We start from the raw sequence: 15,745 nt of genomic DNA on the forward strand, positions 1-15,745 counted from the left end.
GGTGTAGATCCACCAATGGCGTTGGTTTACATTTGAACGCCGGTGAGCTATGGTGTGTAGTGAAGCATGTTTAGCTATTCCTCGTCCTGCAGTGATAATGCTACTTGTAAGAAACTTACTTTATTTGTCGCCATGGAGGCGAGGATTAGTGATTTAGAAGTAGCTAAAACACTGGCGACTGCGGCTGGACTTTAGCCGGTAGCTAGCTAGCCATGTCTTAAAGCACCTCTTCCTGAGGGCGTTTCAGTGTTATAACTTCACCTTTATCTTTAGTTTTTAAGCCAAAATGCATCCGTTCTACCTTTTCTATCTACACACTGTGTCTGCTTATAAGTACTCTGTGTGTGTGCGCTACCGAACATGCTCCTCTGCTCGTAAAACCAGCAATGTCACGACGTGACAACGACAGGGGGAGGGACCGGTACTTTTCAGAGGCGGTATAGTACCGAATATGATTCATTAGTATCGCGGTACTATACTAATACTGGTATACGGTACAACCCTATTGGGGACTTTTTTTTGTCATTTCAGGTAAATGTGTGGTTCTATTTTTGGCGCTAACTTTGGGATTATTTCCATATATCAACGGTACACCGGGAAATGATTTTAGCCCAGGACAAAATATATCGTATTGATTCATTATTTTGTGCAGAATGTGGGTTGTTGGAGTTCATGCTCCTTCACCCCCTCCCCACCTGCTCTCCCCCCACCAGGCGGTGCTTTTGAGGTGAAGCAGCACTCCTTCTTCTCGGAGGTGGACTGGAACAGTTTGCTGAGACAAAAGGCCGAGTTCATCCCTCACCTGGAGTCAGAGGAGGACACCAGTTATTTTGACAGTGAGTTCCACTGCTGGCCGTTCAGGGAATGACCCCCTTATTTATTCACATTCTCTCATCAGCCCGCTCCGAGCGCTACCATCACGTGCACTCGTACGACGAGGACGACACCAACGACGACGAGCCCGTGGAGCTCCATCGCTTTTCCTCGTGCTCGCCGCGCTTCAGCAAGGTCAGACTGTTTGGAGAAACATGCAGTGGTCTTTTGTCTCAACATGGCTGCCTATAGGTGTACAGCAGCATGGAGCAGCTGTCCCAGCCCCCGGGTGTCACCTTACGGGAGCACAAAGTCCCGCGAGAGGAGAGGATGGCCAAACGGGAAAGTCTGGGGAGTTTCACTCTCAGGGACAAGAGCTGGAGGACCGGCTCGCCGGAAATGTGAGTGGCAAAAAAAAATTCTCAAATTGCTCTCAAGATAGAGATATGTACCACCAAAAAAGTGGGGTCAGCGGGGGATTGTTTTATGACCGGAAGTGAGGGGGGTTTATGACCCCCAACCCCTAGGGCCAACTTAGTTTTGCCAATCAGCCTAGGGGGAAAATAACTAACTCCAACATCCACAACCTGTTAAAGACAAATCTTAGACTCCAACTAAGAAGGCTACCTACACACCAAAAATGACAAATTGTAATGCCCATTTTTGCCTGTAGGCATCATAAATCATTATGACTTATGGACTACATCCAAGATGGCGGATAGCTTAAAAAACTGCACGTTGTAATACCCTTTTCAGCCTGTAGGCATCATAAATCATTATGATGAGGCCTACAACCAAGCTTTAAAAAAACTAAAAAATTAAAATGGCCGCCGGATGTTTTTGGAAACTGTGGACGTCGTGTCCTCCGGACCAAAGAGGAAAATACCCATCCGGATTGTTCTAGGCGCAAAGTTCAAAAGCCAGCATCTGTGATGGTATGGGGGTGTATTAGTGCCCAAGACATGGGTAACTTACACATCTGTGAAGGCGCCATTAATGCTGAAAGGTACGTACAGGTTTTGGAGCAACATATGTTGCCATCCAAGCAACGTTATCATGGACGCCCCTGCTTATTTCAGCAAGACAATGCCAAGCCACGTGTTACAACAGCGTGGCTTCATAGTAAAAGAGTGCGGGTACTAGACTGGCCTGCCTGTAGTCCAGACCTGTCTCCCATTGAAAATGTGTGGTGCTTTATGAAGCCTAAAATACCACAACGGAGACCCCGGACTGTTGAACAACTTAAGCTGTACATCAAGCAAGAATGGGAAAGAATTCCACCTGAAAAGCTTCAAAAATTGGTCTCATTAGTTCCCAAACGTTTACTGAGTGTTGTTAAAAGGAAAGGCCATGTAACACAGTGGTAAAAATGCCCCTCTGCCAACTTTTTTGCAATGTGTTGCTGCCATTAAATTCTAACTTAATGATTATTTGCACAAAAAAGACTCTACTGTATTCATAACCTCAACACTCTTTATCCAGCTGCGGTTAGCGCCATCAAAGCACTTTCTATTGACGTTAGCGTGAAACCAAGAAAATATCAAGAAGATGCGGGGATTTCTTTCTTCCAGGAAGCGTTTGTCCTGCTCTGAGACATCCTTCACAGAGAGCGACTACAGTCCTCCATCTGGAGCGCGAAGGCGCTTCTCCGCCCTCATGGACACGCACCGCTTGGCCTCGCCCTTGGAGGTGGACCCGGAGCAGTCCACCTCCAAGGGCCAGCCCCAAGTCAAGGTGAGGGGCACCTCCTTGGAGGGAGCCATGGTCTCTTCTCAAGGCGACCTGAGAACCTTCTTCAAGGACGGCAACGGCTTCACAGCAGGAGGTAAGACCATTGAATTGAAGACACGTCACCTTTGTCACCTCAACCTCTCCTCTGTGCGTGTCAGCCAGTGCTATGGTTCTGGGGCTTCCAGAGCTCCAAGGGCCCCGGGGGGCCACCACAGACCTGGTGCTGAGGAGAGTTCGCCACCAGCAACTCTCAGCTGAGGGGGAAAAACTGACCTCAAGACCGGGAAACAAAGTCATCAAGTCTGCCTCTGCGACCGCTTTATCGGTCATCATCCCTGCAGGTGACACTCCACAACACACCTTGACCATAGGGATGGGGACCCAAGTCGCTATTTTTATAGAAATCCCGGGGACCGCTTCACGTAAAATTAAAAGCTGCCGTGTTTCGGTATTTTTGCTGCACGTCCGGTTGCAACCTCTCAAACATTTGGCGGGGAAACAAGCACTCACAGCAGCCTCGAGGTAAAGTTGCAATTTTTCAGAAAGCAGTCAAAAGTACAGCGCTGTGGGCGGAGCTACTCCAAGAGCTCATAGTCACTGTGTATAGTTGAGTGTATGGAACACAACACTTCCCACAACCCCGCCTCTTGTTTTGCATTTCCCAGTCGTGGCGGAAATTGTTTTGGAGACAAGTCGGGGAAACGATTCAATTCATGCGTTGGCCTGATTTTAATTTGGTGAAATTGTAATGCAGGTGGATGTGACAAATACACGCCAAACACTGTTTGTGTGCACGCCCATTATTGCAGACTACGTTTGGGCCTTGAGGTGCCACTTTTCAAAAAGGCGCTAGCTCGATGCTAATTTACATTGGAAATGCCGTATACATGCTACCGATTAGCATTAGCGGTTTTACATGGCAATTTCAAAGTCTCCAGATGTAGGTCATTAAAAAAGTAGAACTGAGATGCACGTTACAATCACACATCTGGTGTGCAGTACTTACAGTATAAACACTCTGTAGGACTCAACAAAAAAGAAGACTGGACTAAAAGTACAGTAATGCGCCACTTTGGAAAATGTGCTAGCTCGATGCTAAATTACGCCATCCGCCCGTGTGCAGCTGAGATAGGCTCCAGCCCCCCCGCCACCCCATAGGGGACAAGCGGTAGAAAATTAATGGATGGATGCCACAAACATGCTACCAATTAGCATGAGCTATTCTGCATGGCTATCTCAACAGCTCCAAATATGGTAATAAAAAGTACAACTAAGATGCACGTCACAATCAAACAGCTGCTGTGTAATAAATGCAATACTTACACTTGAAACACTTTGTTGGATTCAACAAAAGACTGGTACATTCAACTTAATAGCAAACACTACTTCCTGGCCGTAGTTTATACACTACTGCCATCTAACGTCTTGGAGTTGCAACTGCATGCAAATGTATAAAAGTGCAAATGAGAAGATATAACAATTCCCTGGTAAATGTTACAAATGATTGTAATATTAAACAGTTCACATTTATTTACACATAAACCCACAAAGAAAGTACCAAAAATTGGTGCCTTTGAGTACAGGTATCGATATCCAGATACAGGAAATCGGTACCCACATCGCGCTTCACTCAGATGTTTTATTGAGTTATTTTTGAATCATAGTCTTTGTATTTTTGACCTAAATTAAGCATAAATATGGCAACATGAACTAAAAGTATCAATGCTACAGTCGTATCGGCCACTAGATGGAACCAAACCAACCGAAGCTGGCTGTTCCTAATATGGTGGCCACTGATTGGCTCAGCCTCAGGCAGCATGACTATCTTGGATTAAAGGAGTGGAAAGGTGACAATCCTGTCTGGAGAGTTCTCATTATGTTAAGAAATGTACTTAGAAGGTCATATACATGCTACCAATTAGCATTAGCGATTTTACATGGCAATTACAACATCGTCAATCAAAACTACAACTGAGATGCACGTTGCAGTCACACATCTGGTGTGTGTGTGTAATAAGTTCAATACTTACAGTATGAACACTTTGTAGGACTCAACAAAAGATAAGACTGGCACATTCAACTTAATGGCAAAGACTACTTCCTGGCTATGGAAACAGACTTTATACACTACTGCCTCCCACTACTGCATGCAATACTTCCAAATAAGACTTAGATGTAACTAAAAGTATCAATGCTACAGCATCGGCCACCAGATGGAACCAAACCAATCAAAGCTGGCTGTTCTAATATGGTGGCCACTGATTGGCTCAGCCTCAGGCAGCATGACTATTTTGGATTAAAGGAGTGTAAAGGGGACAATCCTGTCTGGAGAGTTCTTATTATGTCAAAAAATTTACTTGGAAGGTTATAAACATATTTTTGATGCTCTCGAAAAAAATGCCATATACATGCTACCAATTAGCATTAGCGATTTTACATGGCAATTACATAATCTCCAATCAGAACTACAACTGATATGCCCGTTACAATCACACATATGATGTGTATGTAATAAGTTCAATACTTGCAGTATGAACACTTTGTAGGACTAAACAAAATATAAGACTGGCACATTCAACTCAATGGCAAAGACTACTTCCTGGCTATGGAAAACACTTCATACACTACTGCCTTGCACTACTGCATGCAATACTTCCAAATGACACTCACATGTAATAACCGGACAGCGCAGTGATCATTATCAGTGCAGTTGGTTCCGTATCGGCTCAAACGCGAACGGCACCCATCCCCATGGAGGAGCGCCGCAAAACGATACGTTTGGTTCTTCCCTCCTCAGTGGAGCAACACGGCGCCTCTCCTCTGGCGAGCCCCATGTCTCCTCACTCCCTCTCGTCCAACCCTTCCTCGCGAGACTCCTCCCCCAGCCGAGACTACTGTCCCGTGGTCAACGTCCTGCACTCCCCCATCACCATCCATCGCTCCGGAAAGAAGTACGGCTTCACCCTACGGGCTATCAGGGTCTACATCGGAGACAGTGACGTCTACAGCGTCCATCATATGGTCTGGGTGAGTCCATGGCACACCTATATGCATGAATTGTATGCTACCTTGTATGTAACCTTGAATTTCTGCATAACATAACATTAAAAAATAAGTCCATAAAACAAAGTACAAGTATTATAACACGTGGGTTGTTATGATGTACGATCAGCATTGGTTTGAATGCAAGTTTATACTGCAGCATAAATAACTACCAGGCAGTACACCTAATAAATAACATTTTATTAGGTACACCATGCTAGCATTTTTTCATACATTGGTGACACGTCCTCAAGCACTCAGAGCGGACTGGCTCCACTTCTGAAAATGTGCTAGCTTGATGCTAATTTACATTGGATACGCCATAGACATGCTACCAATTAGCATGAGCTATTTTGCACGGCAATTTGAACTCTTCCAAATATGGTAATAAAAAGTACAACTAAGATGCACGTTACAATCAGACCGCTGATGTGTAAGTTGAAACACTTTGGTGGACTAAACAACAGAAAAGACTGGTATATTCAACTTAATGGCAAAGACTACTCCCTGGCCATAGTGCATACACTACCCCCATCTAACGTCTTGGAGTTGCAACTGCATGCAAATGTATAAAACTTGCAAATGAGACTGTAAGAAAACAAGATAAAACAACACACTGTTAAATGTTGAAAAACATCTGATTTTATTATTCAACAATTCACATTTATTAACGCATGAACACACAAAAAAGTACCAAAAACTGGTACCTTTTGATTATAGGTATGGATACCCAGGTACAGGAATTGTACCTTATCCATTCACGCTATCACATATGTCTCATCTTTAAGCATGTTTTTTTTTTTGTATTTTTGACCTAATTTACGCATAAAATTGGCGAATTTAAGCATACAAATGGCGACACGAACTAAAAGTATCAATGCTACAGTCGTATCGGCCACTAGATGGAACCAAAACTATCAGAGCTGGATGTTCTAATATGGTGGCCACTGATTGGCTCAGCCTCAGACAGCATGACTATATTAGATTAAAGGAGTGGAAAGGTGACAATGAGAGCGTTGTCATTATGTTCAAAAATACATTTTTAGAAAACAGTTTTTTAATGCTGTATTGAGGGGTGTCCAAACCTTTTCTCTCCAAGGGTCGCATAACCAAAAGTCAAAGTATACGGGGGCCATTTTGACATGTTTTTATTTTGTTAAAAAACAATTCTGAAAACAGATACAAATTACTTCTAGACATATGGACGTGTAATTAAAGATCGGGGGTCGGCAACACGCGGCTTTCGAGCCACAAGCGGCTCTTTAGCGCCGCCCTAGTGGCTCCATGGAACTTTTTCAAAAATGCATGAAAATGGAAAAAGCATGGGGGAAAACTATTTTTTTTGTTTTAATAATGTTTCTTTAGGATGACAAACATGACACAAACCTTCCTAATTGTTAGAAATCCCACACTTTATATTAAACATGCTTCACTGATGAGAGTATTTGGCGCGCGCCGTTTTGTCCTAATTTCGGAAGTCCTTGAACGCACCGTAGTTTGTTTACATGTACAACTTTATTTGATGCTGCCACAGAAAGACATATTTTATGCCTCTCCTTCTTTGTCTCATTTTGTCCACCGAATGTTTTATGCTGTGCGTGAATGCACAAAGGTGAGCTTTGTTGATGTTATTGACTCGTGCGGAGAGCTAATCAGGCATATTTGGTCACTGCATGAATGCTAGCTAATTGATGCTAACATGCTATTTATGCTAGTACATTATGCATCAATATACCTCATATTTTAGGTATATTTGAGCTCAATTTATTTGTAGTGTCCGTTTCCTTCAACTTGAACACCCACATCTTTACCTTTGGCCATTCTAATCCAGTAATTTCCAGGAGTTATCTCACCCTCTGAAAAGCCTCCGTTTTAGTAATGTTTTCTAATGTTGTTAAAAAGGGTAGTATGAATATTACATTTCCACATTTCTGTCAACAAAGATTTGCATCAGCCTGCGACACATTTTGATAGTATGCTAATATAACTAATATAGACACTTACATCATGTGTTGTCTTCATTATAACACTTATATAAGACTTTTAAAGTCATTTTGATAATAGGCTAATATAACTAATATGGACACTTACATTATGTGTTGTCTTCATTATAACACTTATATAAGACTTTAAAAGTAATTTTGATAGTAGGCTCATACAGTATAACTAATATGGACACTTACTATATAAGACTTGTATAAAACTTTACATTCTTTGCGGCTCCAGCTTTTTTTGTATTTTTGGTCCAATATGGCTCTTTCAACATTTTGGGTTGCCGACCTCCACTCTAGATGATAAAGTGTTCTAACATTAGGCGTTACAGGGGTGTCCAAAGTGCGCCCAGAGGGCAATTTGCAGCCCAAAGCTCCAGTTGTGTTGGCCCGTAACATATTGTTGGGGAAAAAGCAGTAAAAATGTACGGGAAAAGAGCGAAAAGACATCATGTAATGAGACCAAGCAGACATTTTGATACTAATAACTACAGGTGTAAAAAAAAAAGTCAATTTCAGATTAATCGTGATTTTTAAGGGATTAAAATATATATATTTTGATTTTATTTTGTTTTTTGGGGGGTTTTTTTCAATCTATCCTGTCAAGCAACTCATCAACTATTGTTGATGTAGATCAGTGTTTTTTGTAAAATATCTCTTTCCCAGCTGTGGTCCGTATGGTACTTAGTTGTAATACACTTTTCCACCACTTGTGGCAGTAATGACAACATCAAACAAACAGAAGAAGTCTGGGGCTAAAGTCATTAGCTCGAGAAGTTTCTTAAGCGCAAAAATTACGACTAGAGTGGCGCAGCTGCACTTAATTTTTATTTTCAGTTTAGGTTTGGAAATTACGTAATTGTATGAATAATATACTGTATTTTTCAGAGTATAAATCGCTCCGGAGTATAAATCGCACCGGCCGAAAATGCATAATTAAGAAGGAAAAAAACATATATAAGTCGCACTGGAGTATAAGTCGCATTTTTGGGGGAAATTTATTTGATAAAACCCAACACCAAGAATAGACATTTGAAAGGCAATTTAAAATAATTAAAGAATAGTGAACAACAGGCTGAATAAGTGTACGTTATATGAGGCATAAATAACCAACAGAGAACGTGCCTGGTATGTTAACGTAACATATTATGGTAAGAGTCATTCAAATAACTATAACATATAGAACATGCTATACGTTTACCAAACAATCTGTCACTCCTAATCGCTAAATCCCATGAAATCTTATACGTCTAGTCTCTTACGTGAATGAGCTAAATAATATTATTTGATATTTTACGGTAATGCGTTAATAATTTCACACATAAGTCGCTCCTGAGTATAAGTCGCACCTATAATAATAGTCGCAAACTATGAAAAAAACTATAGTCCGAAAAATACGGTATACATTTTGTCCATTTTTTACGAGTGTCTTCTTATGCAGTATATTTGGCTAATACTTATTTTTCTAATCCGCCTGACCTAAGCCTAAGGTTTATGTTAAATAATTATAATATTTGTGATGAACACACATCATATGACACATTATAAGCAGTTTAGATATAATTAACGAATCCGATTCAAATCAAAAGCAAGATTACTAATTCAGTGCTAATATTTGAGTGGGTCCCGGGCCTCTGTGTAGTGGAAACATTGGGCCCTGGGGTCAAAAAATGTAAAACCCCTGATGTAGGCGATCATATCTGCTGTGTTGGATACTTCTCTTCTTGACTTCATGACTAATATTAATTGTAGTATTTTATATCAAAATATCCCCCACATATTTAGACTTTCACATTTTGTTTTCTCATAAAATTATGTATTTTAGCTCTTTATTTGACATTTTTCTATTGTTTTTTTTCACCCGACAACATGTTGTTGGCCAACCAAAGTCCAGCTGCAGGCCTCAAATTACCCCCAGGCCACACTTTGGACACCCCTGCAGTCGCAATTTAAATGTCTATTTTACGTAAATGTGTTTACTGCGGTCAGGCCTAGAACCAATTAACAGTGCTATATTGATCTTGTCACTGTTTTCAGCATGTGGAGGACGGGGGCCCCGCCCAGGAGTCGGGACTTAGCGCAGGTGATCTCATCACCCATGTAAATGGAGAATCGGTGCACGGTCTGGTCCATACAGAAGTAGTGGAACTCATCCTAAAGGTGAGAATCTGTGTTCAGTAGGAAGGGGATTCACACCTTGGCCATGGTTTACCTGACGCATGAAACGTGACAAATTTGGGGCGTGCACAATCCACTTTGGAGTGTTGAATATCTTAAAATGTGTTTTGTGGCAATTCCAACGAGAGTGGCCCTTTCTATCATTTCCAGCAGACTGCATTGCAAAATGATCTGGGGACCATCTGGATGCCTTAAATAGATAAATAGCTGTTATATAATATGTGTCATCTTCAGAGTGGAAACAAGGTGACCGTTACCACCACCCCCTTCGAGAACACCTCCATAAAAGTCGGACCTGCACGCAAGACCAGCTACAAATGTAAAATGGCTCGACGCAGCAAGAGACCGGGAGCCAAAGAGGGTCCAGAGTAGGTCGACATAAAGCCTTTTTCTATGGGACCTCCATGACGTGTTTGGTTTGCTGGTCTTTCAGCAAGAAGCGCAGCTCCTTGTTCAGGAAGATCACCAAGCAGTCCAACCTGCTGCACACCAGTCGCAGCCTGTCCTCCCTCAACCGCTCGCTGTCGTCCGGGGACAGTCTGCCAGGGTCCCCCACGCACAGCTTCTGTGCCCACTCGCCCACGCAGACTTACCGTTCCACGCTGGAGTCCCCGCACTTGGGTGGGTATGATCAGCGCTGTTCTCCCATGTGGGCCCTTTTTGGGGGAATTTGGCCGACCGTTCACAATCTTTACGTCTTTCTGTTTTGTTACACATTCTAACTCGTAAATAAACGCTAGCAAGAGTCAGCTAACCATAGGATTCGCTCTATTCCGCCTATAAATCACATCCAAAAACTTCCAACATATCCGTCATAAAGTATTTAAGTATGGAGGTTAAATTGTCTTTATCACCAAAGCTTTTTTTGCCACTGAATTTATGTCACTGATTTTTTTGCGTTTCAATTTTGTGAACTGAATTATTATTATTTTTTTACATCAAATTATGCTGACAATTTCATTGAAAAATAAACATTTGTTAGCAAAATGCGTGTTTAAAAATTAAGTTTTTTAAAAATATGTTTCAAAATTCGGTGTGTAAAAATTCAGTGTATAAATTTAATTGCATAAAAATGCAGTGTTTGAAAATTCATAGTAAAAAAAATGTGTGTATAAAAATTCGGTAACACTTTAGTATGGGGAACATATTCACCATTAATTAGTTGCTTATTAAGGTAACAAGGACTTAATTTAGAGGTATTTGGACACGAGGGGAACATATAAGGGTTAGGGTTACTAATAAGCAATAATTCTGAGGTTATTGAGGGAAGACTCTTAGTTAATGGCTTACTGGTTGTATAATATGTAGGGTTGCAAAATTCCGGGAATATTCAAAGTTGGAAACTTTCCATGGGAATTAACGGGAATATATGGGAATTAATGGGAATAAATATTGAATGCAACATGCTAGATCTTGCAGTATGATTATTAGCTAAAACAACCTGATTTAATGCAAATTCAGTAGAATTTCAACCCTGCACTGTGCATTCCTCCATCACATGTGCAGTGCATTCTTCCAACACATGCACAGATAATTCCCAGCATGCTACACACTACAGCAGGGCTATTGAGGCCACTCTAGTATTTGAGCCCAAGGACTTCATCCGGTCAGGTAAGTGTTGATGATATTACTGGGGTAAATATATTTGCTCTATGGTATTTAAGTTTAATAGAGGTGTAATTGCTTGTTACTGTATGACTGTAGACTACTCCAGCAGACTTCCACTCAAGCTAGCTAGCTGTTCTTGTACTTGTTAAATTATTTTGAGGCCAATATCTCTAGCTAGCTAGGTTTATGTACCACCACAGTCTCATAATGAACTGAAAATATTTCTCCGTTAGCCGTGATGCTAATTTTCTCTATGTTAAATCCCATTCATTTATGCTAACAACGTTAGTGATCCGAATTTACCTTTTTTGTGATCTGTAAAGTTCAACTAGCAAATACTAAATCAAAATGTGTAGTTTCCTCTGCCTTCTGTTCTGCTAGCCATTCTGTTGTCATACAAGAATGTAGGTTATAGTTTGATTTAGCATGCTGATTGAGTGTTCATTTATTGATCTAGCCTCTTTCTATTCATTTGTCCATCAGTAAAATATATTTAAAGACTACTCCAATTGTTTAGCTGACTATTTATATCTGTTTGTGGCATTGCATTAGTGTTTTACAAGAATAAATAAATACAAACAGAGTAATGCCACGTACACCAGATGTGTGGAGACATTTCACCCCAACCAATTTAGGCGGAAAGGCTGTGTACATTTGCAAATACTGTGCAAAGAGCTATGTGACAAATGCCACAAAGATGCAGCAACATATAGACAAGTGCCCAATAATATATAATTATTGTAATTCCCATATATTCCCATTAATTCCCATGGACGGTGTCCAACTTTGAATAAATCAAAAAATGGTCAATATTTCCAAACTTCCCGAGCTTAACTTCCCATTTCTGGAAATTTACCGGAAACTTTCCACCTTTTTGCAACCCTAATAATAAGGCCATGCAGAATAAGGCATTAATAAGTACTTAATGACTAATTAAGAGCCAATATGTTACTAATTTGCATGTTAATAAGCAACTAATTAATGGTGAATATGTGTTCCCCATACTAAGGTGTTACCAAAAATTCAGTGGAAAAATATTCAGTATTTAAAAATTCAGTGTAAAAATATTCAGTGTTTAAAAATTGAATATAAAAAATGTTTTAAAATTCAGAGTAAAAAAATTAATAGTATACAAATTCCGTGGAAAAAAATCAGTGTATACATATTCAGTGTATAAAAGTTCAGTGCATAAAAATTCAGTGTTTAAAAATTCAATGTATAAAAATTCAGTGTATATAAATTCAGTGTAGAAATATTCAGTGTTTAAAAATTCAGTGTATAAAAAATCAGTGTCAACAAATTTTATGTATAACAATGTAATGTATAAAAAAATCGGTGGAAAAAAATTCATGGTATAAACATTCAGTGGAAAAAAGTTCAGTGTATATAAATTCAGTGTGAAAAAAATTCAGAGCTGAAAAATTTGCTGCTTCAAAAAGCGAAACTCACTTCCGGTAAATTAAGACTGAAGCACCCAATGAGTGGTGGAGTTTGGAGTCACGTGACACAGGTCTTACCAAACAGCATAAAAAAAGCTGGTAGTGGGCATACATAATACAACATAATGAACATTTCAATGGATATGTTCTAACTATAGGAATGATTCAAAGTGACACGAACAAAGTGGGCGGGGCTTGTTGGTCACACTTTTTTTTTTCAGTGAAATTGTCAGCATAATTCGATGTAAAAGAAAAAATGAAGTTCACGAAATTGGAACGCAAAAAAGCAATTTTCAATGTAATTCAGTGTAAAAAATTTAAAAAAACGCTTTTGTAATAAAGACACAAATGAACCTTCATAATAAGTTATGTAATAACATTCATAATACCATGATTTTATTTATTTTGCTCATTTTAAGCATACGGGGGCGTATTAATTTCACTCCCTTTTCAACAAGGACACTCTACTAATCATGGCAGACTTGATGAGAGACAACAACGACTACTTTGGGACAAATGATGATCCAGAAACTTCTATTTTTAAGCTTGAATATGGTAAATGCTGCGATGAGGTGGCGACTTGTCCAGGGTGTACCCGGCCTTCCGCCCGAATGCAACTGAGATAGGCTCCAGCGACCCCCCGCGACCCCAAAAAGGGACAAGCGGTAGAAAATGGATGGATGGGGATGGGAATATGGTAAATGTTTTGTATTTTATATCGCGCTTTTACTATACCTGCATGATAGCCAAAGTGCTTTACATTATACGTCACATTCACACACTGATGGCGCTCACCAGGAGCAAGGTGGTGGAAGTGTCCTGCCCAAGGGCACAACGGCCGTGACCATCTGAGCCATTCTCACCTACATAAGGAGCTTGAGCTACAAAGCTAACAGAAATACCAACTAGGGAACGTAATAAAACAACCACTTACTGTACAATGTCTGCTCTCACTGGGATGTTAACTGATGGGATGTTTATATCTTCCCGTTTAGATGAAGATTTAAGCATAATCCTCACAAAGGGTTAAAAAAAAGGTGTCTTTTTGTGTCTTTATCGCCATCTCCAGGTCTAAGTTGGATGTCAAAGTTGACCAACTTCTCAGTTTATGACCACATCCTTCTATTATCCAAGTGAGAGGCATGATTTGCCGTATTTTACGGACTATAGAGCGCACCGGAATATAAGCCACACCCACTACATTTTAGAAGAAAAAAATGTTTTCCATTAATTAGCCGCAGGACTATATGCCGCAGATATATACGTTGTGAAATGAGTTATTTACACAGAAATATTTTGTAAATGTTTATTTACATTAGGGCTGGGCAATAGGGCCTTTTTTTAATATCTCGATATTTTTAGGCCATATCGCGATACACGATATATATCTCGGTATTTTGCCTTAGCCTTGAATTAACACTTGATACATATAATCACAGCAGTATGATAATTCTGTGTGTCTACATTAATTAGAGAAGGAAATCACAACTAAGTCAATTTCCCAAAACTGTATTTATTAAACAGTTATTAAGCAGTGGCACAAACATTCCTGTCATTTCCAAAACAGAAAGTGCAAGATTGTCAGAGACATTTTAAAACAAGCTATTAGTGCACTTTTGTGAACGATGTCACTAAGATGACTTATCAAAACAACACTAAATTATAGTGCACTTTTTGTACAGAATAGTTTAAAAACATGATGTCACACAAGATATTTCAATAAGTGTCAAATAAAAAAGAGCTGCATAATAGGAAATCAAATAGTGTTCGTCCTTCGCTATGTGGTAGGTTCCTGCGGACATTATGTCCTTTTGTTGTCGACTCTTTTTTTCATACGATGTTGATCTGGAAATGTTTGCCTCTGCATTTTGATGGTGTGGGCGTGTGGCACTGAACGGAGATGTTGACATGCGGAGTAAGCACTCTTCATTCTTTAGCAGGTGACTTTTCAAATGATGCTACATATTAGCAGTAATGCTACTTTTTGTAGAAACGCTTTCGCCCCACACTTGACAAATTACGGTTGTCTGTTCAACATATTCCCACTTGAAGCCAAACCAAGTCTTTCCAGCACAAACAATTAAATGCTTTCGAGGTGTATTTGCTTTTTTTTTGGGCTATTTTTAGTAAGGCTTTTATCAGGAGGAAATCCATAAACTAGCCGCACCGTTTTATAAGCTGGAGGGTTCAAAGTGTTAGAAAAAAGTATCGTCTTATAGTCCGGAATTTACGGTATAATCTAGAATTAACTTTCACCAACTCAGAGGCGATGCAGCAGCTCACCGGTTCAACATGTCAATATAGCAGCACAATCTTGTTAGCTCTCAGTCATCACAGCGCCACTAAAAATAGACCGTCTGCGTTAGCACTTATAATACCAATATCACTTATTATGGGTTAATATTCAGGTCACGACATCTAAATGGAGTATTGTTGACCTAAGAGTTGTATCGATACTAATAAAGTACTGCAGTATTCATGAATTAAAAACGATACTATACTGCTTCTGAAAAATACCGGTACTTTGTCTTCCGAACATGACGGTAAAACGAGCGGAGGCGCATGTTAGGCAGCGCACACACACAGAGTGCTTACAAGCAGAAACGGTGTGGAGATCAGAAAAGGGAGAACGGACGCATTTTGGCCTAAAAACTAACGATAAAGTTGAAGTTATAACACAGAAACGCCCTCAGGAAGAGGTGCTTATTAGCTCTAGCTCTTGTTAGCCATTAGCTAGTTAGCGCCTAATGTCCATCTGCAGTCGGCAGTGTTTTAGCTACTTCTAAATCACTAATCTTGGCCTCCAAGGCAACAAATAAAGTAAGTTTCTTACAAGTATCATTATCACTGGAGGACGAGGAATAGCTAAGCATGCTTCACTACACACCGTAGGAGGATACAATTAGCTCTCCTGAATGTAAACAAATGCCATGGGTTGAACTA

The 15,745-nt window shown here is 40.1% G+C and overlaps 1 protein-coding gene across 1 annotated transcript in view; it reads left to right on the forward strand.

Annotated features, from left to right (window-relative positions):
• The window catches only part of LOC133642595 (microtubule-associated serine/threonine-protein kinase 1-like), a 125,688-nt gene that overhangs the window by 107,620 nt on the left and 2,323 nt on the right, over positions 1-15,745 (forward strand). The window contains exons 18-26 of the mRNA XM_062036883.1: positions 714-836; positions 899-1,008; positions 1,066-1,214; positions 2,385-2,638; positions 2,703-2,885; positions 5,342-5,571; positions 9,615-9,737; positions 9,990-10,123; positions 10,189-10,376. Of these exons, the coding sequence (XP_061892867.1) occupies positions 714-836; positions 899-1,008; positions 1,066-1,214; positions 2,385-2,638; positions 2,703-2,885; positions 5,342-5,571; positions 9,615-9,737; positions 9,990-10,123; positions 10,189-10,376 (1,494 nt within the window). The remainder of the gene's footprint in view (positions 1-713; positions 837-898; positions 1,009-1,065; positions 1,215-2,384; positions 2,639-2,702; positions 2,886-5,341; positions 5,572-9,614; positions 9,738-9,989; positions 10,124-10,188; positions 10,377-15,745) is intronic.

The sequence above is a fragment of the Entelurus aequoreus genome, linkage group LG25 (genome assembly GCF_033978785.1).
Source record: "Entelurus aequoreus isolate RoL-2023_Sb linkage group LG25, RoL_Eaeq_v1.1, whole genome shotgun sequence".
NCBI lineage: Eukaryota > Metazoa > Chordata > Actinopteri > Syngnathiformes > Syngnathidae > Entelurus > Entelurus aequoreus.